Source organism: Mastigoproctus giganteus, chromosome 5 (assembly GCF_048544385.1).
Source record: "Mastigoproctus giganteus isolate SK-2022 chromosome 5, ASM4854438v1, whole genome shotgun sequence".
Classification (NCBI taxonomy): domain Eukaryota; kingdom Metazoa; phylum Arthropoda; class Arachnida; order Uropygi; family Thelyphonidae; genus Mastigoproctus; species Mastigoproctus giganteus.
The window spans coordinates 199998116-200025783 of NC_143579.1; the positions used below are offsets into that span (position 1 = coordinate 199998116).

At 38.2% G+C, this 27668-nt stretch overlaps 1 protein-coding gene across 1 annotated transcript in view; it reads right to left on the reverse strand.

Moving 5' to 3' along the window:
- LOC150086000 (uncharacterized) overlaps positions 1-27668 on the reverse strand; it is a 197360-nt gene that overhangs the window by 14441 nt on the left and 155251 nt on the right. Inside the window, 4 exon segments of the mRNA XM_090374766.1 lie at positions 8060-8555; positions 8558-8885; positions 15924-17277; positions 20685-20782. Coding sequence (XP_090230892.1) covers positions 8060-8555; positions 8558-8885; positions 15924-17277; positions 20685-20782 — 2276 coding nt within the window.

The window sequence follows — 27668 nt, forward strand, 5'->3', positions numbered from 1 at the left end:
TTTTTAAAAGCTCGGAACTCTTGTATTGATTAAAACATTTAGCCCACTTTCTATGGGCTAATAAATTTTCCCAATTATGAGCTTTGTTTTTTTCTTAGAAACAAATTCCTTAAAATTCATAAATTGGTCAAATAATCTATTATCATTGATTTTTACTCCTTTTTCATAAAAAAAAAAAAAACCCAAAGAACTCTGTATATCATCCCATTTTGGAACATCTTTTAATTCCATGAATTGCAAGATTAGAAATTATTCCCAATTTTTTGTTAGAGGTTTCTCATCTCATCGGAGTGTCATTTGAGTTTGAGAGAGACGCTTGGTAGCGAAGTTATAATCTGATTTGTGTCATTTTGAGATAATACAGCCCACTTAATGCAACCAACGCATTGTTTTTATTTATTCTGTTGTATTGACCGAAGGTACAATGCACAAAATATTTAATGAAAATTCATTTTATGATGAGATCATTTTTTTTTTAAATTACAAAAAACTAGGAAGCAAGTGTAGTATCCCTACACTATTAATATAGGACACCCTCCCCTTTTTTGCAATAAAACTTCCAATTTATGATACTGATTTTGCGCAATTTTATCTGTCAGTGAAATCCGAACGAATCGGCACAAGAATATTAAATTTTTCTTAAAATTACGTTTTCAATTTACGTTCTATATTTTCAAACTTTTATTAATTTACCGTGTTTTACGACCATACAAGAATCTTTTCAGTACCTCTTGACAATTGCACAGATTAATTTGCACATTGCTAAGATCAGTCTAACGGGTGGGGGGATAAAGCACTTTTCCGGAGAATCAAGATTTTCCTAAGGGTGAGAGGAGCTAAAGCAGTATTACGAAGAATAATTAGGTTTTAATCATATAGCAGTGAAAATCTACGTATAGTTTGATTATGGGGAGGGGGCTAATAGCCTCTTGAGCCCCTACCTGGAACCGTCACTGTCTACGTTCACAGTGGTATTGCCAGTGCCTTATTTTGTGGGGGAAGGGAGGGAGTAAGTAAAACCGAGAAAGTTATATAAACAAATAAATCTATTACGTTGTCCCATCGCCCAAACTCCTGATGATATCCGCTGAGTACTGTACGTATGGTGAGTCGACTTGTTCTCCAGCTGAAATAATATATATACACTGGTGTTCAAAAAAGTGCATCACCCCTTAAAATTGTAATTGTCGTCCGAATAACTTAAATATATGGCAATGTTTCTTACATATTGCATCAGATAAGATTGACACGCGTAGGTGATGACGTAATATTGCATCTGCTGTTACTTTCAGCTTTTTAAGTACGCTCTGCAAGAGTTGCAGTCATTCCTCGCTCGGCGCCTCCGTAGCCAGGAGCAACAGTGCGTAGCACACGCTTCTTGATTAGACCTGGGTTCGAGCCCGTGACTACCAAATACGGAGGATGCGGAAAGGTCAGGGAATGATCACCGCATATCCCCGGAGCAATATGGCCTTAGTTGCTAATGCTCCTAAAAACCAAATAACAACAACAACATTCCTTGCTTGTGTCAGGATGGCGAGTTTCGTGCAGTTGACGCCACGAAGAAAGAATGCTATTGTTGCTTTACGTAAGGATGATGTTCTGCCCGTCATACTGCTTATAGAGTGTCTTGTAATCAGTCGACAGTGAGAAGATTTCTTTCCAAAATCAAGAATACTGGTTCAGCTAATAGGAAAAAGGAACCGGACGCAAATACAGGACCGCGTTTTGATCGCTTATGCCTTAAAAACCGTAAAGCTTCTTCGTCTGAGCTGAAAAGAGAATGAGAAGAACATACAGGAGTGGTAGCAAGTGCAGTAACAGTCAGAAGACGCCTCTTCAAAAATGGACTTGTAGTCTGTCCTCCTAAGAAGAAGCCCCTACTCACACAAAAAAATGAAAAAGGCCCGATTAATTTGGTGTAAGGAGCATGGCAAATGGACCCCCGAGCAGTGGAAGTCAATTATTTTCTCGGATGAGAAGAAATTCAACCTGCATGGCTCTGATGGGAGACAAACGTTTCGCCGTAGACGTGGTGAAGAATACCATCCAGACTGTATGGTGTCTACAGTGAAATTCCCTACCAGCCAAATGATATGGAGATGCATTTCGTATCGCGGAGTAGGTCCCCTGCAGTTTATAAAAGGTTCCGTAAATGCCAATGGATATCTGGCTATACTGGAAGGCAAATTGCTGCCAACCATTAGAAACTATTTCAACCTGCCAAGTGACTGCATCTTTCAGGACGACTGCTCCTTGTCATTGGGCGAAAGGTGTAAGAAGGCACTTCTGTAGTTACTTTAGCTTCATTTCTGCATTACAGTTTCGACAGTAATGTGTTTACATTTGTTACCTGGCCGGGAAACAGCCCAGACCTGAATCCTATAGAGAACTGTTGGCATCGTATGGAATCTGCTGTTGTCAGAAAGAAACCAAAGACCCTTCGTGAACTTCAGGAAGCCATAATTCGTGTTTGGAACCAAGAACTATCAGTTGATTATCGTCTGAAATTGATCTTGTCAATGCCTCGACGGTGCGCTGCTGTCATCAGGGCCAGAGGCAGTTCAACTAAATAAAATATTAGTTTGCACCTGGTGAACTTTTCATTTTGTTTTCCGTTTAAAATGATAAACTGAAGCAAATTGTGGGCTTCTGATAACATTTCATCCATAATTGTCGTGTTTACCAAAACTGTTGTATAAAGGTTGCAAATGCTCATTTTGGAATGTTTTGAGAGCACCTGTCAAATATTACTTAGCCTTAACTATTAATAAATATCTTTTGTTTATATTTCTATTTGTGATGCTAGTCATTAATGTAACATACCATCGCGAAAAGGGTTAGAAATATGAAATTCCTAGGTTCATTTCTGTGTGTATATATATATATATTTTTTTTTTTTTTTTTTTTTCAAAAATTTTCACATATAACATCTCATTAGAACCAGCAGTAATGATAGCGTACAAATTGTTTCGTTGTACTGAAATTTCCTTCTAATGAACATTACTGACAATTATTTCACTTTTGAAATAAATTTTCAGCAATTCATTCATTGTTATTTGTTCAAATAAATTCTGCTGCTCTTTGCTGCACTTTTATAATACAATATGTATAAATAGTAATTTCTGCTTTATTTTTCTTAACATAGATCTTATATCAAATAAATTATATGTCAATAAATAAATAAAATGACAAAATAAGAGGACCACAAAAGTAAAAAAAAAAAAAAAAAAATTTTTTTTTCAGATAGTGTCGTTGGAAACATTTTGTTTATAATTACAACCACATATTCAGAATACGGTATAGTACAGGCGTGGCGAACCCATGGTACGCGTAGAAATTTTTTTTGGGCAAGCGGAATCCAGAGCGTCGCAATAAATTTTCAAACTTCATGTAGTGATAAGTCGATAATACTGATGAAATCATGAAACGAAATTAAGAAAAAATTCTTATACATATTTCACACATTTATTATCCACATTCAGTATTTAGTGTAGCCTCCTTCATTGCCAATTATGGTTTGTATGTGGGGTGGAGATTATTCTTCATTAATTCCCATAAATTCTCAAAAATATTTTAGTTGCTATTTGCCCTGCACAGATTGTTTAGAATGTCAGCTCAACCAGCAAAGAAACAAAAATGTTTAAATGAAGAGGGGAGAATTTAAAGAATCTTGGAGTGAAAGATTTCGTATGATTAAGAAGGATAATTAAGCATTATGCATTTTGTGTTCGAGAGTTTAAAAATATTTGGCCAATTTTGTGTTCTGGGCATGCGAGGGTAGCTTTTTAAACGATTTAGCCAAATTTGGCACGCACCCTTAAAAAAACATTTATCCACCTTAATATGGGAATTAAACTTTAGTGCAATTCAAAACATGCGGATTCAAGTAGTATAAAGTGACCAGACGTCCCGGATTACAGTCGTTTGCCCCGCATTGCAAACGGTCCCGTTATACCATTGGTTCCCGTAAAACATAATGCATATCATTTGCATTATATTTAACGGCCTCCGTAGCCGAGTGGTCAGAATCGGGAGTGCAGTAGCACACGCTCTTTGAGTAGACCGGGGTTCAAGCCCCTGATTGCTGAATACGGGCGATTTGCCGACCAGCGTGGCAGATTATGGTCCATTTCTCTCAGCATGAATTGTTGAGGAGGCTTCCATGCTGCAGTGGGTTGGTTGATAATGGCTGCACTTTATGTTATGTTTATGGTACAACGGAAAGAGTTTTTTCGGTAGTAAATAAGCTGTGGACATCAGCAAAAGCACCACTCCGTAGAAACGCTGAAAGCAATACTACAAGTTAAGTACAATTTTGCTAATTCTTGTGAAGAATTTTATGAAGAATTATTAAGAAAAATTCACTCAGCGGAAAAATATTTAATTTCTCCTGTTTTTTATTGTTAAAAGAAGTATGTATTATTATTTAAACAAAAATAAAAATCCATTAAAAACATGACTCCTCTAATAAGTGTTTGTTTTTTTTCCCTTCTAATTACAACTATTTTTCTCAGTTCACATTCTTCACGAAACCTTCTGTTCGTTATGTAGCGTAACACGGGGGGGGGGGGGGGTACCGTATATCGAATTTCAGCCTTTCTGTGGAAAAAAAAAAAAAAAAAAAGCTATATACATGATCATGATTTGATCATCAGCCATTTTCAATCCACTGCAGGATGAAGGCCTCTCCAGCAACTTTCCAGTTCCTTCTGTTTTGAGCACTGGCCATCCATTTACTACTCAATGTGTGTATATATATATATATATATTTATTTATTTATTTATTTATTTAAAAAGTGTGATATTTTATTTTATAAGTTTAGTTCGAAGAAGAGTATGTATTTAATTTATATTTTGTATGTGAATAGTTTTTATATATGAAACTTAAAAAAAAAAAGTGTATATTGTTTTCTAAGGGGGTTGGAAATTCTCCCCCGTGATGTCCCGCATTGGAATCTGGTTACTTCAAAGTAGTAACCATGTAGAATTCGGTTACTAATTCTTATCCTTTTTTTTTTTTTTTTTTTGCTGATCGAGTGAACTGCTTACATGAATATAAGCGGAAGAGTTTGAAATAATGAAAAAACGAGGTCTGTTTCTTTACTGCCCCAACTAGCTTTTCGTACGTTTTCTTCGATTTGATTATTATTATTATTTTTTTTTGTAGTTGTTGGCGCATAGGTTCTGTGGCCATAATGCACCTCCCAAGTTTTTTTTTGCAGTACTTTGATCCAAGCCCGAGGCGGTATTCGAACCCGCGACCTTTGTGGTTGCCAGGCAGGTACTTTACCCACCTGGATAGCCCCGGTCGGCCGATTTGAGTATTACAATTTACTCCACACAGAGGCTGTTAAAAAAAAAAACAAAAAAACTACAGGCACCCAAATTCCAAATATGCCGGAGAGGGGGAAGGGGAGCATATGATTCGTTCAGAAATGTGAAAAAAAAAAAAAAAAAAAAACCCGTTCATATTGTGTTTCAAGTGAATGCTCCCGTAACCGTATTTTCAAATTAGGGTACAAATGCCGCCCATAATTTTGTAAAAAAAAAAAAAAATTCTTTCGTTTGAACTTTGAATGAAAATTATGAGTCATTGAATTTTTCACCAAAACCATTTCGTTTAAAGGAGACTTACAAGCATCGACAATAAGGGAAGTCCAACGGGCATAGAAATATATTCATTACAGTGAAAATTTCGTTTAAAACGGTATTTCGCTGTAACGGGATTTTATTGTATTATATTACTTGGCAAGGCTATATTGTAACTTATATTTATGCGAGAAGGTGCAGCCCGTCATGGTTACTATTTATTCATTTGGTAACGTTTACTTCCAGCAAAGGTAATCTGCTATCTTACTAGGGGCTCGAGAACCAGTACGGGCTCCTGGTCCCGCCTTTCCCTTCCAGTTGACATTTTGTGTAACTTATGACAATGGTCCGGATACAGGGTACCGATTCGCCTCCCCATTCAAGACACTAACTATAGACACTAAACGGAGGGATCGTTGGGGGAATAGTTCCAGGTTAAAAAAATGTGCATGTGGATGACTTGACCGTACTTCCTTAACTTGCTCGGTCATCAGATCTCAACACGATTGAGCATCTGTGGAATGAGTTAGACGAGTGTTTGTGGCAGGAATCCGCCGCCGCCGCCCAATCTGAGGCAATTGGGTGATGCAATCAAGTGTACGTGGGTCGGCATCCCAGTGGAACACTTTCGGCGACTTCGGGCTGTTCTTGTGGGCTAATGGAGGTGATACTCGCTATTCGTTTGGTGTATCTATTGAAATGGCCACTCTTATATTGTAGTCGACGAGTTATAATGATAAAAACAAAATTTAAATTTATCATTATAAGTTGAGTAAAGGATAGATTTTAAGAACAGTAGTTTCTTTTGATTGTAATTTTATTTATCCTATGTTGTTTTGAAGAAACATTTGGAAAAGCACTTTTTTTTTTTTTAAATAGGAAAATCCCAAACACGTAAGGTATTAGAACCTATAGTACCATGTGTGGGCTGTTCTGCCCACTTATGTTTTTTCCGAATAGCAGTTTTTTTATTTTTTTAAAATACGATAGAGTAAATTCCTATACCAGAAATGGGCTTACTAATAGTGGCAATAAAAGTAGAGTACAGCATGCTTGGAGTTTAGAATACCATATTAATGGTGTATTAATAAATGGGCGAAGTCTACTGCGGGCTTAACTATAGATCCCCCAGGGGATCACATCTGGGGAGTATGGGCTTGGTGTTATCCTGAGCTGGATAACATCATTCTTCTCTTTCTTGGTGATTCCTTTCTATTTCTCTTTCTCAGGGTAACTCGGGATTTTTTTTTTTTTTTTTTTTTTTTGGCTGGTGCAGCATAAGCCTCAGGCTTCCTTGTACCATGTATGGCTGCTAATAATAAGCCTAGGTTCAAGTCTGTATATATATAAAATTTCCAACTTAAAAATACGATACTGCATTCGAGAGGTGCACTGTATGCGGCGGATTCAACTCTCGGCACAGAAGGAGGCCCTTCTATTCGTTTCTTAAATTGTTATAATGTAATTTATCAAAAAAGAAGGTGTTTCTAAAATCAACCATGCACGTTGTCCCCGGGATATCATTGCACGGTCTGTATTCATTTCAATATACAATACCATCTCTCTCTCTCTCTCTCTCTCTCTCTCTCTCTCTCTCTCTCTCTCTCTCTCTCTCTCTCTCTCTATGTATATACATATATATATAAAATGACAAAAGTTAAAATATAATAAAATAAATAAATAAATATTAAGCTTTCATTAGAGAACCAACATGCACATCCTCCATATGAAGCCAAGATATATCCAATATTTCAAAATAAAATAAAACAAAACATAAACCAGTAGTATGGCAAAACCTGTAGAGCGAAAATTAACATAAAAATAACCCAAATTAAAACGAACGAACGGGAAAGTAAAGATAAGACATAAACAGTAGCCGAAAACCCCCTATATAATTTAGCACTTTAAATCCAGTTAATAAAATCGATATAAAATTTAAAATAATGCCAATTATATAATAATTTAGCGGTATCCCCCCCCCACCCTCGTAAGGTACCAGTTCCGAAAGACGTGAAATATCACCAAAAGGGTTAAAGGACCTACTAAAAGAAAACAAAAAATCAAAATAGACTGACCATTATGGCCCATATCGACAGAGGACCACGAGGCCAATAATGGTCATGGAATCGCTGCGTTTCAATCGCTATACAAATCGTTGCAAAGGCAAAAAGATCGAAGAACCCAACCACCCAATCTTGCTCCGATCGATCCACCAATGCAGAGGATTTGCACAGCAGTGGTCCTTATGCAGCGAAAAATAAATTATAGAACAGACAGCACTATAGAGCAGAGCCACACCACTGACATAATGATATAAGCTGAACCAGCTTATGTAAAAGAAAAAGGAAAATAGATGGCGGCACAGGCGCTGCCTAATTAGCATATCAACCCACTACTACCATTAAATTATATTTAAATAATGACAAAAGTTAAATTACTGTATAATAAAATAAATATATAAACTTACCTTGCTCCATCCTGCTGCTTGATTATAAGCCTACGTACAACTGTATGAAAACTTTCATTAAGTTTTATTTTACAAGTGGGAAGTTTCTGAATCAGCGCGAGACGAACACCTTGTCGTTTGGCCGCATTTTCAAACGTAGTAAATATCTCTTTCTGACCCTTCTCTTCCGAGTACAAGACAGACAGGTAATCCCATTTGAAACGTTTTACCACTGCAAGAAGCCCGTCGGCTATTTGATCGTTTGGCAGTGAAAGCCGCAAAAGGTAAGGATACTTGGCGATATCGTTGAAGTCAGTCGATGTGGTCAGTGGAGCAAGAGTTGTAATGTTCAGTGGCATTGTGATGTCAGTTATAGGCTGAATTACGTCATCAGTCGGGTCCGCTACAAACCCGATCATATGATCGATCGGGGGAAGTCTCTCGTCTTCTGTAAGCGAGGTGAAGAAGTTGGCTACATCCCTTGCTACTCTCTCACGACTTCTGCACGTGTCAAAACCACAGCACCTAGCGTTATCCCAGGAAGGAGATCTGGATCAGAGTTAACTTGGTCCAGAGCCCACAGGAATGCCTCTAGATTCTGGAAACCAGACTGCTCTGCCGGCCCACAGGCCAGAGGATTGGTAGATAATCCATGCACACCAATAGCAGCTCCGATATACAGTCGATCTGGAGAGTCAATTAACAAATAATCCACGAAACCGGAGGTACAAGAGGGGCAGTCTGACTTGCATTCGGATGCTACACTTTGAAGAGGAATTTCACCATTGCCACTTTGGTATCCAACCATATTCACGAGGTCAGTAAGCTGATTATGATAGGAGCCAACCTGAAAATAGAAATTAATCTTCTTAATTCCGAAAAGTGTATATATATATATATATATATATATATAAGTATATTGTGTATGTAGAAAGTGTGAAGAAGATTTTGATTTAAACCTATTGAATATACGGTATACACTGTGAGCTCGACTAAATGGATGAGGAATGAAGTGATATATGGTATGAAAAAGAAGAAATAGCCAGGAAATTAAAAATAAAAGGCGACCAAAATAAGATAACATTGCGGTGTCTTTCACAATCTCAGTGTCATCATCAGAGGTCATCCACCGAAATTATGAAAAAGACAGCAATGTTCTTGCTTCTGTTTCCGACATGTTCTGTATGCTGTGGTGCACGTTTGCTGTTGCCACTTGTTGAGAACGAATTTAAAATTTTTTGCGGTAAGAATAAGGTCTAATAGATTGTGCCAATAAAAGTGGTTATATTACGTAGTGCATAGAGATTTATTTATTATTTATTTATTCATTTTATTACAATGCTTCACCCCTGAACAGCCTTCAGCTAGGAGGGTGCCTATATACATTTATACATTATAAGTTAGAGAGCAAACATAGAAATCGTACATCTAAAGTGAGCAAATAAAGCAGATACAAATATGTACAGTGACACAAGCAAGATAGAGACATATAAACACATACGCGTCCTAATATATGCATTTACAGCTAATACCTATACATACAAAACACAATGATTTAAAACAAATTAATTCATCAGTAAAGTAGAGTTCATGGGAGATTCCATCCTGAAGGAGATAATCAGGAAACTTCTACAGTTGTATGTGGTGGTACATGTCCTGTATCTTCTCAGATCTGTATCATGGATGACCTTAATATTTCTGAATTCAATTATTCTTTACTCTCTCTCTCTCTCTCTCTCTCTCTCTCTCTCTCTCTCTCTCTCTCTCTCTCTCTCTCTATATATATATATATATATATATATATATAAAAGAATAAGAGTTAAAATAAAATAATGCCAGCAGTATGGTAAGAGACAAGAGCGAAAATAATCAAAATTAAATCTAAATCAACCGGGGGGAAGAGAAGGGTAACAAGAGTAAAATATTGCAGCAGAAACTCTCTAAAATAATTTAGAAAATCTAAATGAAAGAATAATAAGCCATTGAATTTTGAAGGCCAATTAAATAGAAATTTAGCGGTACCCCCTCTGTGGGTACCAGGTCCAAATTTATGTGAAATATCACCAACAGAGGTGTTAACCACTACAATAAAATAAAACAAAAATAAACCAAAAATAGACTGACCATTATGCCCCATCTCGACAGAGGACCACAAGGCCAATAATGGTTAGGGAATCGCTGCATTTCGATCGCTGGACAAATCGCCGCAAAGGAAAATCGATCCTCAGATCAAACCACCAATGCAGAAGATTTGAACAGCAGTGATCCTGATGCAGCGAAAATTTAAAAAAATAGAACAGCTACGAGAACTCCAGTGCAAAGCCACACTACTGACAAAGTAATCTTAACCAGATTATATAGACGAATAATGAACTATGGATGGCAGCACATATATATATATATATATTAATTATAATAGTTTTTATATTATTGTACTCTTAAAAATTAGAAAATGTCAACGTTAACGTTTAACCTTGACAAATGGTACTGCAAAGTACTAACCGTGACAAAGTACTGCATATGGGTAGAAGTAACCCCAGAGAAACGTACCAACTGTATGGTATTACACTTAAGGTGGTAGAAAATGAAAGACCTGGGAGTAATTGTGTAGTCAGATATGAAGTTTTCCGAGCAATGCAGACAGGCTGCCAGGGCAGCCTGTCTGCATTGCTCGTCATGGGGTTTTGTCAATGATACAGAGGAATTTTGCTAGCAGGGAAAAGGAGGTGATTGTCCCTCTGTATAAGGCAATGGTCAGGCCACGCCTTGAGTAAAATGATAACGATTAATTCCGATAACGAACGAGACTCTAGCCTACTAAATAGGGGACGGATCAATGAAGTCGGTCCGTCTTCTTAGAGGGACAAGCGGCGTTTAGCCGCACGAGATAGAGCAATAACAGGTCTGTGATGCCCTTAGATGTCCGGGGCCTCACGCACGCTACACTGAAGGAATCAGCGTGCTCATCGCTGTCCGGAAAGACTGCGATGAGCACGCAGTCCGGAATTGAACGAGGAATTCCCAGTAAGCACGAGTCATAAGCTCGTGTTGATTACGTTCCTGCCCTTTGTACACACCGCCCGTCGCTACTACCGATTGAATGATTTAGTGAGCTCTTCTGACTGGCGCTCGGAGCGGCCACCGTGTTGCGCCGGCGTGCCGGATAGATAACCAAACTTGATCATTTAGAGGAAGTAAAAGTCGTAACAAGGTTACGACTTTTACTTCCAAGTTGTAATGAGGCCTCCATTTTAGGAAGGATGCTTGATTTGCTTGAGCGAGTACAGAGAAGGGCGACAAGATTGGTGAGGGGAATGAAGGGATCCTCTTACCAAGAGAGGCTTAAGTTCTGCAAATTGCAGTGGCTGGAAACTAGGCACCTGCAAGGTGATCTTGATTGAGGTGATAAGGCTTTGAATGGGTTGAGCACGCTGAATTCTGATGGGATTTTTCCACTTGTTCAGATTACGAACCTAAGGGGGCATAAATTCAAATTAAGGAAAGAGATGTAGAATAGATGTGCGGAAATTTGCCTTTAGCCAGCGGGTGGTTAATTGCCGGAACAAACTTCTATCAGTTGTGGATCAGTTGATAGTTTAAATAAATTTAAGGAGGAACTGGGCAAATATTTAGAGGGGATTGTTTTTTTTTTTTTTTTTTGGCTGATGCTGCATAAGCTCATAACACTTGCTTTCTTGTATCATGTGCCACTACTACTATTAAGAAATAAGTTCATAAAGTGAAGTACACGACGAAAAGGGATGAAAGAGGCCCGTGGATACATAAGTAAATGTGCTTTGAGTGACTGTGGTTAGAGCCCGCGTGATTACTAAATACGATGTTGTTTCTTGTATTCTGCTCTGACCGTGTGGTCGTTCGGAATATAAACAGAAAATTTATTTTTTAATTTATTTCGCAACATTTTATCATTATGCAATTTACATCCAAGTTACTATACCAGCCATGTGAAAACTTAAAATCGCCGCAAACAAGAAAATTTCGCCCCTTGATACTATTCATTATTATTACTAGCCATATGGTGCAAGGAAGCCTGAGGCTTATGCTGCACCAGCTAAAAAAAATTTTCCAAGTTACCCTGAGAGAGAGAGAGAGAGAGAGAGAGAGAGAGAGAGAGAGAGAGAGAGAGAGAGAGAGAGAGAGAGAGAGAGAGAGAGAGAGAGATCACCAAGAAAAAGAAGAATGATGATATCCAGCTCAGGACCCTGGGTGTGCCAAGCCCGTATTCACCAGATGTGAGCCCCTGGGGTAATTTTTTGTTTACATTGAGACGTACAAATTGTTGTGATAAAAATATCCCAGTGCAGTATGCTCAAATAAATATTAATATTTATTATAACATTTGTAGACGTAATTTGATATCATTAACTTTTTAATACTGGTTAAAAATCCCACTTTTCTGTTTAGAATAATAACTTTTAATAATAAATAATTTGATCATTTTCTTTGCTGTCAACGAAGATAAAAGTTACATTAAATAAAATATTAACAAATACGACAAAGAATTTTTTTAAAATGTTTTATATTACTGGTTCATTCACATTCTCAAGGAACGGAACGAGATATGTTTATGGCACTCCAGTTCACAATGTTTGTTGTGTGTGTATTTGAAAGGCTGATTATGCCGCATAAAAACTCAGAATGACTTATGAGGAAAACTACTCATTACGTCCGAAATCGCTTAGTAGAGCCCCGATTGAAGAAGTCTTTAGGAATTCCTCCAAATTTCGAAACCGGAGCTCTCTAAACAAATGACGTAGCGATTGACATGGGGAAAATATTCTCCCCCTCACCTCCTTCAAAGTTTGCTAGTCAAAACCCAAAAATGGAAGTTATGCTATTTTCAGCATTATTTTCCGTATGTAAGTACTACCATTTTAACCTCCATTCGCCGAATCCGCTACCGAGGCCGTAGCCTATCCGCGGTTATGTCAGAGAATGGGATTTTTCCTAACTTTTAGAATTCAATTTTGTTAATAAATAAATAAATAATAACCGAACAATAAACAATTCCTGTCTGGCCAGTTAGCCTCATGCAAGGAGAATCAACTTTGATTTTCTATCTATTGATCCTAATTGGATGAGTTGACATCCCTGCCACTTGGAGGCGTGCCACTACTACCCAGCAATCTAAATCTTCTTTTAAAGACTTCCGAAACGTACTTATTAAAATAAGTAAATAACCTTTTATCAGTGAACATAACATGGAGTCTCTCTTTCTCCAGATAGCCAATTGATAGTTCCAATTCCATTCTCAAATCAACATAATAATTGCAGTCAAGCATAACATGCTCAGATGTTTCAAGCTCTCCACATTTACACAACCCATTTTCTTTAAGTCCAAGCTGAAAGAGTCTCAATGCCAATCCATGTCCAGTTAACAAAAACGTAGAACAAAGACCAAACTCTTGCCACAACTTTCTTTTAACATCAATTATATTAATACTCGGCAAAAACATAAAGGTCTGTCGTCCTTTTTCAGATGTTTCCCATTCCATTTGCCATCTAATTTTAACTTCTTCTAAAACTCTGTTCTTTTCATTTTTAACATCTGCTCTTGTATAAATTTTTCCTGGTTCTGGACAAGTTCTTATGCTTACTATTGTCTTCATGATGTTTCGCTTAGTAAGATATCCAACTCCAGCTATTAATACTACATACTGGACTGGCAACCTACCTGATATTACCTGCAAGACTTCTGTGGACACCGTCCGACATGCCCGAGTAATCCCTAGTAATGCAAATCTTTGTGCTTGTACTAGGTGTTTTTGAATAACCTTATTCCCAATCCTATGAATCCAAGCTCCGGCAGCATAACACATTATAGGTGAAAATAAACAATCATATAACAGATTGAGGCCTCTACCTTTTATACCCCAATCTCTTCTAATCACCCTCCGGAGCTTGGCATATAAGGTTTTAATTTTAACTTTTAAATACTTAACGTGTTCTGTAAAGAACAAACGTTCTTCAATCATTAAGCCTAAATATATTGTTACTTGTGCATATCGAACGGCACTCCCCATCAGCCGTACAGTAGGAGCTCTATTCATGCTTAGTCTATTCCCTTGAGCAACATCTGAACCGTCTTTTCCTTTGAGACCTGCAATTTATGTTTCCTTGTCCATATTTCTAATGTTCTCAAAGCTTCTTCTGCTTTGCTTTCTATGGAAGATCTGGAATTTCCCTGAACCATCATTACCAGATCGTCAGCATAAGCTATCTTTGTGACACCAGGCATTTCTTCATTTAAATATTTATCAAAGACCATGTTCCACGCAAAGGGGCCAATCACCGAGCCTTGTGGACATCCTTTAATAACTTTCCTAGTTATCTCTGTATACCTTGTTTTAACTACTACTTCCCTATTGGAAAAGTAGCTTCTAAATACATTATATAATTTTGTTGTACATACTTCTTTAATTCTAGACATGATGTAAGTACTGGGTTACACTACATTACAGATGAGTTCGAATTTTTTCTTAAAATAATTTTTTATAATTACTGTACTTTTTATGTAGTCATCATCAGCCATTTTCAATCCACTGCAGGATGAAGGCCTCTCCAGCAACATTCCAGTTTATTCTGTTTTGTGCAATGGCCATTCATTTACTGCCCACGAACTCATGAATTTCATCTGTCCAACTCCGTTGTTGTCTTCCAGTTTTTCTTTTAGCTCCTCTTGGGTACCATTCTGTTATTTTCTTAGTCCATCTGTGATCATATCTTCGAGCTATGTGACCTGTGCCCAAGTCCATTTCAGTTCTTTAGTTTTGATAAGAATGTCCTTTATTTGTGTTTGCTGTCTAATCCATATGTTTCTCTTCTTATCTAACAGTCTGATTCCTAATATAATTCGTTCCATTATTCGCTGTGTAGTTCTCAGCTTCACTTCCATTCTTTCGGTGAGTGCCCAAGTTTCACTTCCATTAGTCATGGTGGGTAGTATACATTGGTTCATTATTTTACGTTTTAGACAAATTGGGATATTGTTCCTCAGTATGTGACTATATTTCCTGAATGCTGCTATCAATACGAAATTTATCCTTCTCTTGACTTCCAGCCATTTATTATTATTACAGCTAATGACTTGTCTCAGATAAGTATACGAATCCACCTCTTCAATTACTGCTCCTTCAATGATTATATCCCTTTCTGTGGCATACTTGTTCATCATTACTTTTGTTTTAGCCACATTCATCTTAATGTGAAATCCTTACTAACTCTGCATAACTGATTAAGGTTTTCCTCTAATTCTTTGATTATAGCTTATGATCACAATGTTATCTGCAAAAGGTAAATGGTTTAGATACTCTCCATTCACATTGACTTCTTTCTGCGACCAGTCTAGTCTTCGGAAAGCTTCCTCAAGAGCAGCAGTAAACAACTTCGGAGATATTGGTCTCCTTGTTGAACTCCTTTCTCAATTTTAAATTACTATTTAAAATTGAGAAAGTGAAGCTACTATCTTTGTCTAGTCTAATAAAGGAGGTAGCGTTCTTATATATTTTCTTCAATATCATAATGTATGGGGTATCTATGCTTTGTACTCTACATGTCTTCATTATGACATTTAATTAAAATCATCGGAATATAACCGGAGGTATGTTTATAAATAAATTGAGCTATTTAGAGTATTGCAAAAAATGTCAAAACTTGTTTGTCCAACTGAAATTTGAATTGACTCAAATGTTTCTAGAAGAGCCAAACAAAATTTCGAAAACCGCCAGACATGCTTGAACATAACAGACACGCATTTCTGAACGCATCTAAAACAGTAATGCACTTCAACAATTATTCAAAATTGATATATTTATAAAATTTAGCACAAAAATTGTGTAATTTCTTCAGTATTTCAGACACTTACCTTTTGATAAGCGAAACCACCTCCTGGAGCTTTCCTGAAATTGTAGATCTCAAGGGATGTGTCTCCGAATCCTTTATTGGTGAACTTAAAGGTCTGGCCTCTTTCATCCGGGCGAAGAGAAGGAGTGAACAGGATGTAGTGGTTAATCAGTTGTCTTAGCTGGGTTTGTTGGAGAATTGCAGAGCAGAGTCCTTGTTCCAAGTGACACATCTCGTTCCTCAGTTGAGCTAATCCTGCAGCCGCAGCGACCACTGCTTGCATCGTGTTCACTGGGGATAAACTTGGTTCATAATGTAAAGATGCATCCATATGGACCCCAGCTTTGCATGTCTTGCATTCAAACTGTTGTCTCCAGAATTCTCTAAACCACGGATTTCTAATGTTAGTATCGGGCACTAAGCGACGGAAATAGGTTATGAAATCGCGCACTTCCGCTTGTCTTGGTCGAATTAGTAATGCACCCAGAGCAGCCCTTTCTGTTTGTTTTACGAGATCAGGATTTTCTCCCCATTCTCCAGCTCCCAACCATACAAGATCACTGATATCCTGTTCTGAGGTTTCAGAAAGTTTCACTGCTGACAGCACAGACTTGGTAGTGGCCTTAGTTGTCCACAAGATTACTACCCTTGACCCCAGCTTCCTGGCAACGATCAGCTTTTCTACAATGGCATTAGCAGTTACTTCCCATTTTAAGGTCGTTGAAATAAAGTAGTCCAGTGAAAAGCAAATTCCGACTGTTCTTGCCAACTTTTTGAAAGCGTTGTATCCGCGCAGGCTGACAGGATCGTCATCATGTACAATAGCTACATATCTCCATCCCATGTATTTTAAGATTTCCACTGTTGCTGCAGCTTTTTTCTCTATGGGTACCATGATCTGGAAGTGATACGCGTCTTCTTCCGTTTGTTTATCTTTAGATCTTACGTCATTTGTAGATATGGTGGTAATGTTAAGTAGAGACAACATAGCGACAGCCGCTAATGACTGGTCCGCAGGTGTTGTAGCTACAAAAGCGAAAGATGTGATTATATCTGCCGTATCCTTTTGGGTTCCCAGATATTTCGCTAGTCTTTCAGCAACTTTGACCTTGGAAGAGCATGTGTCAATGGCCAGAATACCCAACTCGATTCCAGAAAGAAACTGCGAATCAGAATTCAGCTTGTCTACTATCCATAAAGCAGCTTCCAGGTTCTGAATGGCTTCCCTGTTAATAGCGCTACTACACTCAAGAGGACCGCTGCTGGCCTCTCGATGAATAGGTAAAAGTATTGGGATAAACACATCACCATTTCCAACAGCAACAATCCCTTCATTATCTTCTAAGTCCCCTTGTTCATGTCTGGAATAACGGATCCTGCAAATTAAAAGGGGAGAAATAATATTACCAAAGAGAAATATTTAGAAACTAAGATATTTAAGTGTTTGCAGTTTCCATCCGAACGTCAATGTCAATTCTCAATAACTAGTTTTACTATTACTATTAATTTTGAAATCCAGTAATTCAGTTAAAAAAAAAAAAAAAAAACAACACACTTTTTTTTTTTTTTCTCGATCTAACGTTTCCGTAGTGTACGATACCTCACCATTTTGAAAAGCAGAATCAAGGAAAAACCTAGAAATATTTAATTGGTTCAAGTTTTCTGGTGTTTGCAGAACAAAAAATTTAACCCTGGGGCTCACATCTGGTGAGTATGGGCTTGGCACACCTAGGGTCCTGAACTGGATATCATCATTCTTCTCTTTCTGGGTGATTCCCTTCTTTTCTCTCTCTCTCTCTCTCTCTCTCTCTCTCTCTCTGGGTTACTCGGGAACTTTCTTTTTTTTTTTTTTTTTTTTTTCCTGGTGCAGCATAAGCCTCAGGCTTCCTTGCATCATATGGATATTAATAATAATAATAATAAAAGGAGAAATGAGTGAGGCACTCGAGCATTGTTTCCGGTTACGTAAGTTGTTATGGCGCTTCATTTCTGATTTTGTTCTTAAATACCAGGAAACTTGAACGCGAAATTCTTAAATTATGCAGAGGAATGCAAGTAAACTTTTTAAAATCCGGCACGAATTTTAAAAAGTTTAAAAGTACTAGTAGTTAAAATGTAAATAACAGTTCAATTTGTAAAACATTAACAAATGAAAACATAGTTACAGCAAAACGTTGTCAGAATATTAGTGGTTGTGCTTCAGGGGAAAAACAAAAAACCTTCCGCAATGGAGAATAAGAAAAAAAAAATTTCTTGAGGAAGAATTATTATAATAAGGCACTCTTTTTCAGATTACATGGCAGTCTTCAATGCAATCAAGAAATACAATCAAATTCTCGAACGTCAATAATGCAGTTTCATTTTTGCCGCCATTATAAGTATGGTAGAAAAAAGCACAATGGACAGTTAAGGTCACTCACTAGTCCTTCTCTTCTGTAGTGTTGGTACAGACCGAGAAGCCAAGTGAGTGAACTTGAGTCGCACGTTGTTTTTCTTGATTTAGTCAAGCACTGATTAACTGTATGACTAGTTATAATGGTGGAAAAATATCTTGGTTATGTGGTATTAAGTTGGTTGTTTGTGCACCTCAGTAGCGTAGCCACCCTTTTTTGGGCCCGGAGGCAAAGAACATGTTCGGGCCCTACTTAATAAATGAAAATTGCAAAAACAGGAGACAGCCAAAGATGCAGGGCCCCGAGGCAATTGCCTTGCCTGCCTACATGGTAGCTACACCACTGCACCTCAGTTTGGTTTTTTGGTTTTTTTTAGGAGCATTAGCAACTAAGGCCATATTGCTGTGGGATATGCGGTGGTCATTCCCTGACCTTTCCACATCCTCCGTATTTGGTGGTGACGGGCTCGAACCCCGGTCTAATCAAGAAGCGTGTGCTAAGCACTGCTGCTCCTTCCCACCTGGCTGCACCTCAGTAAGCTGCTGTTTATGTAAGAGATTAACCAGAGATTTAATGAAGCATATTCATTTTCCAGCTGCACCCAAACTGGGCATTTTCAATCTCTTTGTGCAAATCTCAGTTGACCTAAAGTGGCGCCAAAGTCACTAACTCACGCAAGTTCTGTGTGACCAGCCACATAACTGTAATTCAGGAGCAGTTCGCAATAAGTTACAAAATGTACTGAATAAGAGAGAGATCAGTGTTACTCTTGTTCTTCAGATGGGAAAGGCATCAGACTTCAGAGAGTTTGAAAAAGGCCAAATTGTAATGGCCAGATGACTGGGTCAGAGCATATCCGAAACGGCACGGCTGGTGGGACGCTCGCGGTCAGCTGTGGTTAGTACCTACCGAAAGTTGTCAGAGGAGGGGGAACCCACGAACTGCCGGCGAGGTATTGGATGACGACAGCTCATTGATGCTTGAGGTGAGCGAAGGCTCTCCCAGATGGTACATGGCAACAGAAGGGCGACTGTGGCGCAACTTGCCGATAATTGGAATGCTGGTGATGGGAGTAATGTGTCACAACACACAGTACATTGAACCCTGCTGAAAATGGGGCCTGCATAGCTGCAGGCCGTTCTGAGTGCCCATGCTAACCACGGTTCACCGGTGACAGCACCTACAGTGGGCATGCAAGCATCAAAACTGGACCTTGAGTGATTGGAAGAAGGTCGTCTGGTCCGATGAATCACGTTTCCTGTTGCACCATGTGGATGGCCGGGTATGTGTGCGTTGTTTACCTGGGAAAGTGATGGCACCTGGATGCACTGTGAGACGAAAACAAGCTGGTGGCGGCAGTGGGGTTTCATGTATTTGGCAATGTTCTATTGAGATACCCTGGGTCCAGTCACCATGTTCCGGGCACTGTGATATCTACCACCTACCTAAACATCATTGCTGACCAGGTACACCCTTTCATGGCAACGGTCTTCCCCCTCTAGCAGTGCCATCTTTCAGCAGGATAATGCACCATGCCACACCACCCGGATTGTTCGAGACTGATTCGCGGAACATGAGGAAGACTTCCAGGTATTGCCCTGGCCTCCAAATTCCACAGAAATCAATCCCATTGAGTATCTGTGGTTTGTGTTGGAACAGTAACTCCGATCTGCGGCATCTCAACCACGGACCTTACAGGAATTAAAGGACCTGCTGGTGTTGGTACCAGGTACCACAAGACATTTAGAAATCTTGTAGGGTCCATGTCTCGCCGGGTACGAGATGTTTTGGCTGCGCATGGAGGACCAACATCATATTAGGTAGGTGATCATAATGTTTTATCTCATCGGTGTACATATTTATTCATATCTAAACAGGAAGTTCCATAAGTGAAGAAATTCGGGCTAACTTGTTTGGCTATAATGCCAGGTTATTGTAGAATCCACATGAAATGTCGGAAAATCAAAAACTTTTCCTTTCTTTGACATTATTATCGAAAAATTAGTGGTTTTTAGTACGGGTCGATAACGTATTGTAGGATGTGTTTTAAAATGTACTAAGAATACTGGCTGCTGAGAATTTATTTGAAAACATTTATCCTTCAGGGATTGGGGTAGCCTTTGGACAATATGTTGCTGTATCAGTTTTCGATGGGGAAGAAGACGGTCTTACAGTACAAAGATGCGGTAATCTAATTATGGCAGTAGAAAAATTGTGCTAAAATCTGAAGATAAAAGCACTGTGTACATACATTAAAAAATTGCACATACAGTATCTAGAACTGCAGTGCGAATAGAAACTACAATAAAATAATTTGAATATGAAGTGTTGTTAATGTTTTTTTTATGAAAACTTTTTAAAAATAAAATTATTTGGCCGGTATTACCCACCGTAAACAGTTTGAACAACCCGCTGCTGGACATGAAGATGGTAAAGGCTGAAAGTTTTCATCTATCACTTCTGTCTCCTGTCCGTCATAAACAAAAAGCTATGGAGAAACAGTTAGAGTTACTATACGACAAAAAGTATTTGCATACAAAAACAAAAAAGCTAATTACTATGTAAAGGAATTCAAAGCAAGTTTGTTATTTTGTTTTTAGGAGCATTAGCAACTAAGGCCATATTGCTCCTGGGATATTCGGTGGTCATTCCCTGACCTTTCTACATCCTCCGTATTTGGTGGTCACAGACTCGAACCCCAGTCTAATCAAGAAGTGTGAGCTATGCACTGCTGCTCCTGGCTACGGAGGCGCCATTCAATTCAAAGCAAGATTATGCCAATTTGTATCAAGGAAATAAAAAAAAAAAATAAAATAAAAAAACAACCCATAAGAGAAACCAGAAAAACTCAAATTTCTGTAACTCTCACCTGATGATCAGTGGCTGTTTCATTAATTCCAAAGTATAATTTTTTAATGCGCACAAGCCTAATAACGGTGTTAATTTTGGAGGTTTGTTATTGTTTGTTATTTGGTTTTTAGGAGCATTAGCAACTAAGGCCATATTGCTCCAGGATATGCGGTGGTCATTCCCTGACCTTTCCGCTACGGAGGCGCCAATTTTGGAGGAAAGGAGTGTTTCGGATGCAATTAACTCATTGAAATAAAAAAAAAAAAAAAAAAAAATTATATATATATATATATATGAACAAACAAACAAACAGATTCTCCATTACGAGGTTTATATAATATCGGTGTAGATACACCATAGTTTACCCATAAATTAAACTATGTACGTAGTGTAAAGGCATCGTTTTTAATTGTATCTCATATTGTGGCTACGTAGTTTAATTTATGAGTAAACTGTTGTGTATCTACCCTGCACTGATATTATATTGTTGTTCAGTGTTCTCCCCGGGACCCAGGTAAAATTTAAGCAATTCTCGCGATACCATATGGCACTGATCTCGATTAATATTAATTCAAATATACTATGCCATCGAGTTCAATGCAACAGGAGCATATAATGTTAAATTATGCTATCAATTTTTGTTCTGGATTACTTAAATCACATTTATAAATAACAGAAATTTTTATAATATTGCAAAGTATTGCACTTTCCACCCAGCTACTTCATAATGCCACCCGGCTGGCAAAATTTTCTGGGGAGAACACTGGTTATTTAAACCCATATGCTATTGCCCTGTGCATTTCATCATTAAAATACATTACTGAATTTTTAACCCAACCCACCTCACTTGTGTTTATCTAGTTTATGTTCAACACTTCTTTAAAAGTTGTCAAAATATCTTGTTTGCTCTTTAGAGATACTTTGACAACCAATCTCACTATAGTTCATTCTGAGTAAAAAAAAAAAAAAAAGTTTTAGTTTCAACTCTCTTGTGAAACTGTTTTGAAATATTTTCAAGGCAATTCGTGCCATAATGCATCGGGCATGAGTTTTTGAAAGACTATGGTTAGTCAGTTCGTGAACTGAAACAAATCTTGACAGGTAATATAGCCACTACCCTCGGTGGAGGTTCTTGGCAAAACTATTACAACTCGGTGGAGGTTCTTGGCAAAACTATTACAAGATACCCTAAACTTCGTATTTTAATTTAATTGTCAAAACCTATCATTATCTTCAGTGGCAGTTCATGACTCTGATGTATGAGGGTGCTGCTTCTTAAAGTTACATTAAATTGCCCTGGTTATAAGACATGTAGACATAGATGGTAATAATAATAAGCAAGTTAAAAATACTACAAACATTAACTGGACACTTGCCATTAACAGACTTATTATTATTAGCCATATGGTGCAAGGAAGCCTGAGGCTTATGCTGCACCGGCCAAAAAAAAAAAAAAAACATTTCCCTATTACCCTGTGAGTGAGTGAGAGAGAGAGAGAGAGAGAGAGAGAGAGAGAGAGAGAGAGAGAGAGAGAGAGAGAGAGAGAGAGAAGAAAGGAATCACCAAGAAAGAGAAGAATGATGATATCCAGCTCAGGACCCTGGGTGTTGGGTAATCTCGAAATTTTATTTAAAAATAAAATCCATTCTTCGTTTTTTATTTGTTGAAAACAGATTAATAACTTTTTCATTCAAGTTTGGTGCAGTGTTCAAATCGGCACTGCTAGGCCCTGCACTTCCTTTGACTCGTTTTATCACCTCTAAAATTGTATATTGAGGTTTGTTTCACAGTTTGCACAGTTTCACCTACGGCTAAACTCAAAGCTGAAAACGACCTTGTGTTTTTATTCATTTATTATTGAAATGATTATTGGAAATAGAGGATGAGTATACCATATGCTGGACCTGTTAATAAAAATATTCATTGTGTTGCATCGTTCTTCACAAAATTTCATATAACTCCATTGACTGTATATTTAGATTTAAAAAGCTGGGGGTGCTGCAGTTCTGCAGTACCTACCTACGAGCCACCCCTGGTTATCTTGTAATGCTCGTGTATTGATATTGGTACAGTGAGAACTTTCATGAAAATACTTCCTTGATTATGAAGGAGCAAAATTTATTTAACATAATAAAATTAAAAATGGAAAAGTTGCTTCTTTCCTCTTTATTAAAAATATTTTCTAAGTTCATTAAAAAAAAAAAAGCAGTAAGAAATTTGGCTGGCTCAAGAAAAACTGTCATGAGTCTGCTTTTGAAGTGGGGGGGAGAGGGTTAACTTTGAAAAAAAGTCTTTGGTAGGGTACTCCACTGAAGTGATATCGCAAATAATGACAATTGAGTGTCACAGTGAAGCGTCTGACAATCAAAAACTTTACAAATATTGTACATAAGTTCACTAAAATGACAGATAGCCAGGCAGAAACATGCCTGTATCCATGAGGATGAATTAGTCAGCCTCATAGTTGATCTTATGAACGCTGCTCAAAGGTGGATCCAGGGGATGAGGCATCATATCTTTTAGATTCCAAATGGGTGTTCGTGTATGTTCTGAGAAGAGTATCATATGTCGATCCTTGTCGATCAATTCGGCCCTGGAAAGATTGTGCAAGGCTCAAGGGGTAGAATTTTTTTCAGCCTGGAATGTACTTGTTAACAGGAGAGATTGCTTCTACAGGGATGGGATACACTTAAATAGAAAGGGTGCAAGAATATTTGCTGATGCTATCGAGGCAGTGTTAGGTGGGTCGGAAAACTGCTAGCTTGGGGGGAGACAAAGACTAATGGATTAACAGTAGCCACTGGCAGAGGTGAAAGAGATTCTTGCACTGCTTCTATTCGAATGAGCAGAAGCCTGAAAAACAAGATGCAGGATATTTCAGAGACTGCTGGAAGTCATCGCGGTACAAGTAAACACATGGGTTGTGTTAGGGTAGCTAAGAATAGAAACAGGTGCATGTATACTTGCGTGTACACCAATGCTAGGAGTTTAGTAAATAAATTTGATGAATTTGAGGTATTGCTCAAAACATCAAAGGCAGATATTGTTGGGATATCAGAGATGGGGTGTCGCACAGATATAAGGAATGCAGAACTGGAATTTGGGGAGTACAATGTGTATAGAAAGGATAGACAGGACAGGAGGGGAGGAGGGGTTATGCTAAAAACACATAAAATCCAAGGAAGTGAAGCCAGTCGACATTGATGGACAGGGCAGTGTCGAGTCAGTTTGGTGTGACATAAGCATAGGTAAATCAAAATTGAGAGTAGGAGTGTGCTATAGGCCTAATGACTCTGATGAGTATAATAAGATACTGTACAGGGAAATAGAATGGGCCAGTAAATCAGAGAGTCTTATAATGGGGGATTTTAATTTCCCAGATATTGACTGGAATTTGAGGGTTGGTCACTCACACACTAGCAAGGCTTTTGTGGATTTATTGGATGATTATTTTCTACACCAGCATGTTCGGAAGGCAACTAGAGGGAGTAATACTCTTGATCTGATTATCAGTAGTGATTCTTCATGCATTAGGAATCTGCAGATAAAGGAACCACTGGGTGGCAGTGATCACAGTGTGCTGAAGTGGGATTTACTCAAGGAGGTAACTACCATCAGAGGTAAAGGGAAGGGTTTTTGTTTTCGTAAAGGCGACTATGATGGTCTGAGACAGTATTTAAATTCTATACAGTGGGACCAACTGATGATGTTACCAACAGCAAACTCAAAATGGGAAGCATTCAAGGAACTAATCTTGGAGGCTACCAGGCTTTACATACCAACTAAGAAATATTGTTCAAGGTTTAGGCCCAAATGGTTGTCAGATGAACTAATGAGACATATGGCAGAGAAGAAAAATGCATGGGATACATACAAATTAATGGGTGACATGGAAGCCTATGATAGATATAAGTTGGTCTGTAACCAAGTCACAAAGGAGATTAGGCAGGCAAAGGCAGATTATGAGAAATCCTTGGCGAAGGACGCAAAGAAAAACAGAAAAGAGTTCTTTACCTATTTAAACTCAAGAAGGAAAGGGATGAATCAGATTGGTCCACTGGATGTTGATGATTCAACAGTTGAGGATCCAGCTCAGGTGGCTAACAATCTAAACGAGTATTTTGCATCTACATTCACACATGAGAAGTTATTCAGGAAGGGGAATGTCGTAGGTGAAGTAAACATTGGCAGTGAGCTAGATTATTCTCTAATAACTGAGAGGAAAGTGGAGGAGAAATTCTTGAGGATAAACATAAAAAAGGCACCCGGGGTGGATGGGATCTATCCAGTTATATTAAAGGAGGCAGCGAAGGAAGTAAGCAAACCCCTAGCCATAATTATGAGAGCTTCTTTGGACTCAGGGGAGGTACCCATGGACTGGAGATGTGCAAATGTAACCCCAATTCACAAAGGAGGATCAAAGGCTGACACAAGTAATTATAGACCTGTTAGTTTAACTTCGGTTCCAGGAAAATTAATGGAGGCACTGGTTAAAGAAGCACTGCAGGATCATCTGGACAAGAATTCAGTTATAGCTCAGACACAGCATGGTTTTGTTAAGGGCAGGTCTTTTCTGACCAATTTGATTGGATATTATGATGTAGTCACAAAAGAACTGGATGCAGGGAATAACTTTTATATTATATATTTGGATCTTAGAAAGGCTTTTGATACTGTTGCGCATGGAAGACTGCTGCACAAATTGGAGAAGTGTGGCATTGGAGGCAAATTGCTGCTATGGATAAAGTGATGGTTGAGTGGCAGAAGACAGAGAGTGGTAATCAATGGACACTGCTCAACGTGGACTAATGTTATTAGTGGAGTTCCTCAGGGTTCAGTGTTGGGTCCATTGTTGTTTTCTGTATTTATAAATGATATTGATGATGGTGTATCAGGCTTAATGTCCAAGTTTGCAGACGATACCAAGGTTGGCAGGGTTGTTAAGGACACTACTGATACTATGCTGCTGCAACAGGATCTGGAAAGGTTGAGCAGATGGGCTGAGAGGTGGCAAATGAAGTTTAACATTGACAAATGTAAAGTACTACATATGGGAAACAGTAACCCCAGATCAACGTATCAACTCTGTGGTACTACGCTGACAGTGGTAGAGAATGAAAAGGACCTGGGGGTAATTGTGCAGGCAGATATGAAGTTCTCTGAGCAGTGCAGACGAGCTGCAAGAGTAGCTCATGGTGTCTTGTCAATGATATACAGGAATTTTTCTAGCAGGGACAGGGATGTGATTATTCCCTTGTATAAGGCATTGGTCAGGCCACACCTTGAGTACTGTATACAGGTCTGGAGGCCTCATTTCAAGAAGGATGTAGAGCTGCTGGAACGAGTACAGAGAAGGGCAACAAGATTAGTGAATGGAACAAAGGGTTGCTCTTACGAAGAAAGGCTTAAGTTTTGCAAATTACAGAGCCTGGAGACTAGGCATCGGCGAGGTGATCTGATAGAGGTGTATAAGGCTTTGAATGGCTTGAGCATGCTCAATGCCGATGGGATTCTTCCTCTTGCTCAGAATAATCACCTGAGAGGGCATAAATTCAAATTGAGGAAGGACGGATGTCGGATAGATGTGCGGAAATTTGCCTTTAGCCAGCGGGCAGTTGGTTTGTGGAATAGACTCCCATCGCTTGTTGTTGAAGTTGATAGCCTAAACAAATTTAAGGCTCAGCTGGACAGGTATTTCGAACAAACAGAGGGGTGAAATGGGAGTAGTGTTTTTTTTTTTTTTTTTTTTGGCTGATGCTGAATAAGCTTGCTTTCTTGCATCATATGCCTCTACTAATGCTAATGCTATGTCAAATTCATTAAAATTATTAGGAGTGAGATTTATAGCAATTATCTTTGCATTTCTACACAATTTTACGTCAGTTTAGATCTAATTTATATAAAAAACTTCTCAAATCTGATTATATTTCAGAGTTTGAATGTTGTTGGCCGATTATATTTTAATATTTTTCACTTTGTATACCTCAACAGATGTGTATAGCCTGGATCACTCGGTATTATTAACAAAATATTACAACTTTAAATTTATTATTATGCATTTTATACTATAATCACCATAATCATATAAGTGGGAACTTTTTTTTTTTCCATCAGTTGATCTAAATAACATTATTAAATCTGGATTGTCTTTCAGTGTTAAGTAAAATAACTCTACAAAAAAAAAAAAAAAATGAAAAGAATCAAGTACTATGCCACTTACAGAAGTAGCAGAGAATCTACATTGTTGACATGGCCCAGACAATGGATAAGGTACAGTATTCACGTATGCCTTAGAACACACACATATAATATATATTATTATTATTATTAGCTATATGGTGGAAGCAAGCCTGAGGCTTTTGCTGCATCAGCCAAAAAAAAAAAAAAAAAAAAAATTTCTGAGTCACCCTGAGAGAGAGAGAGAGAGAGAGAGAGATACACCAAGTAAGCGAAGAATGATGATATACAGCTCAGGACCCTGGGTGTACCAAGCCCATACTCACCAGATGTGAGCCCATGACAA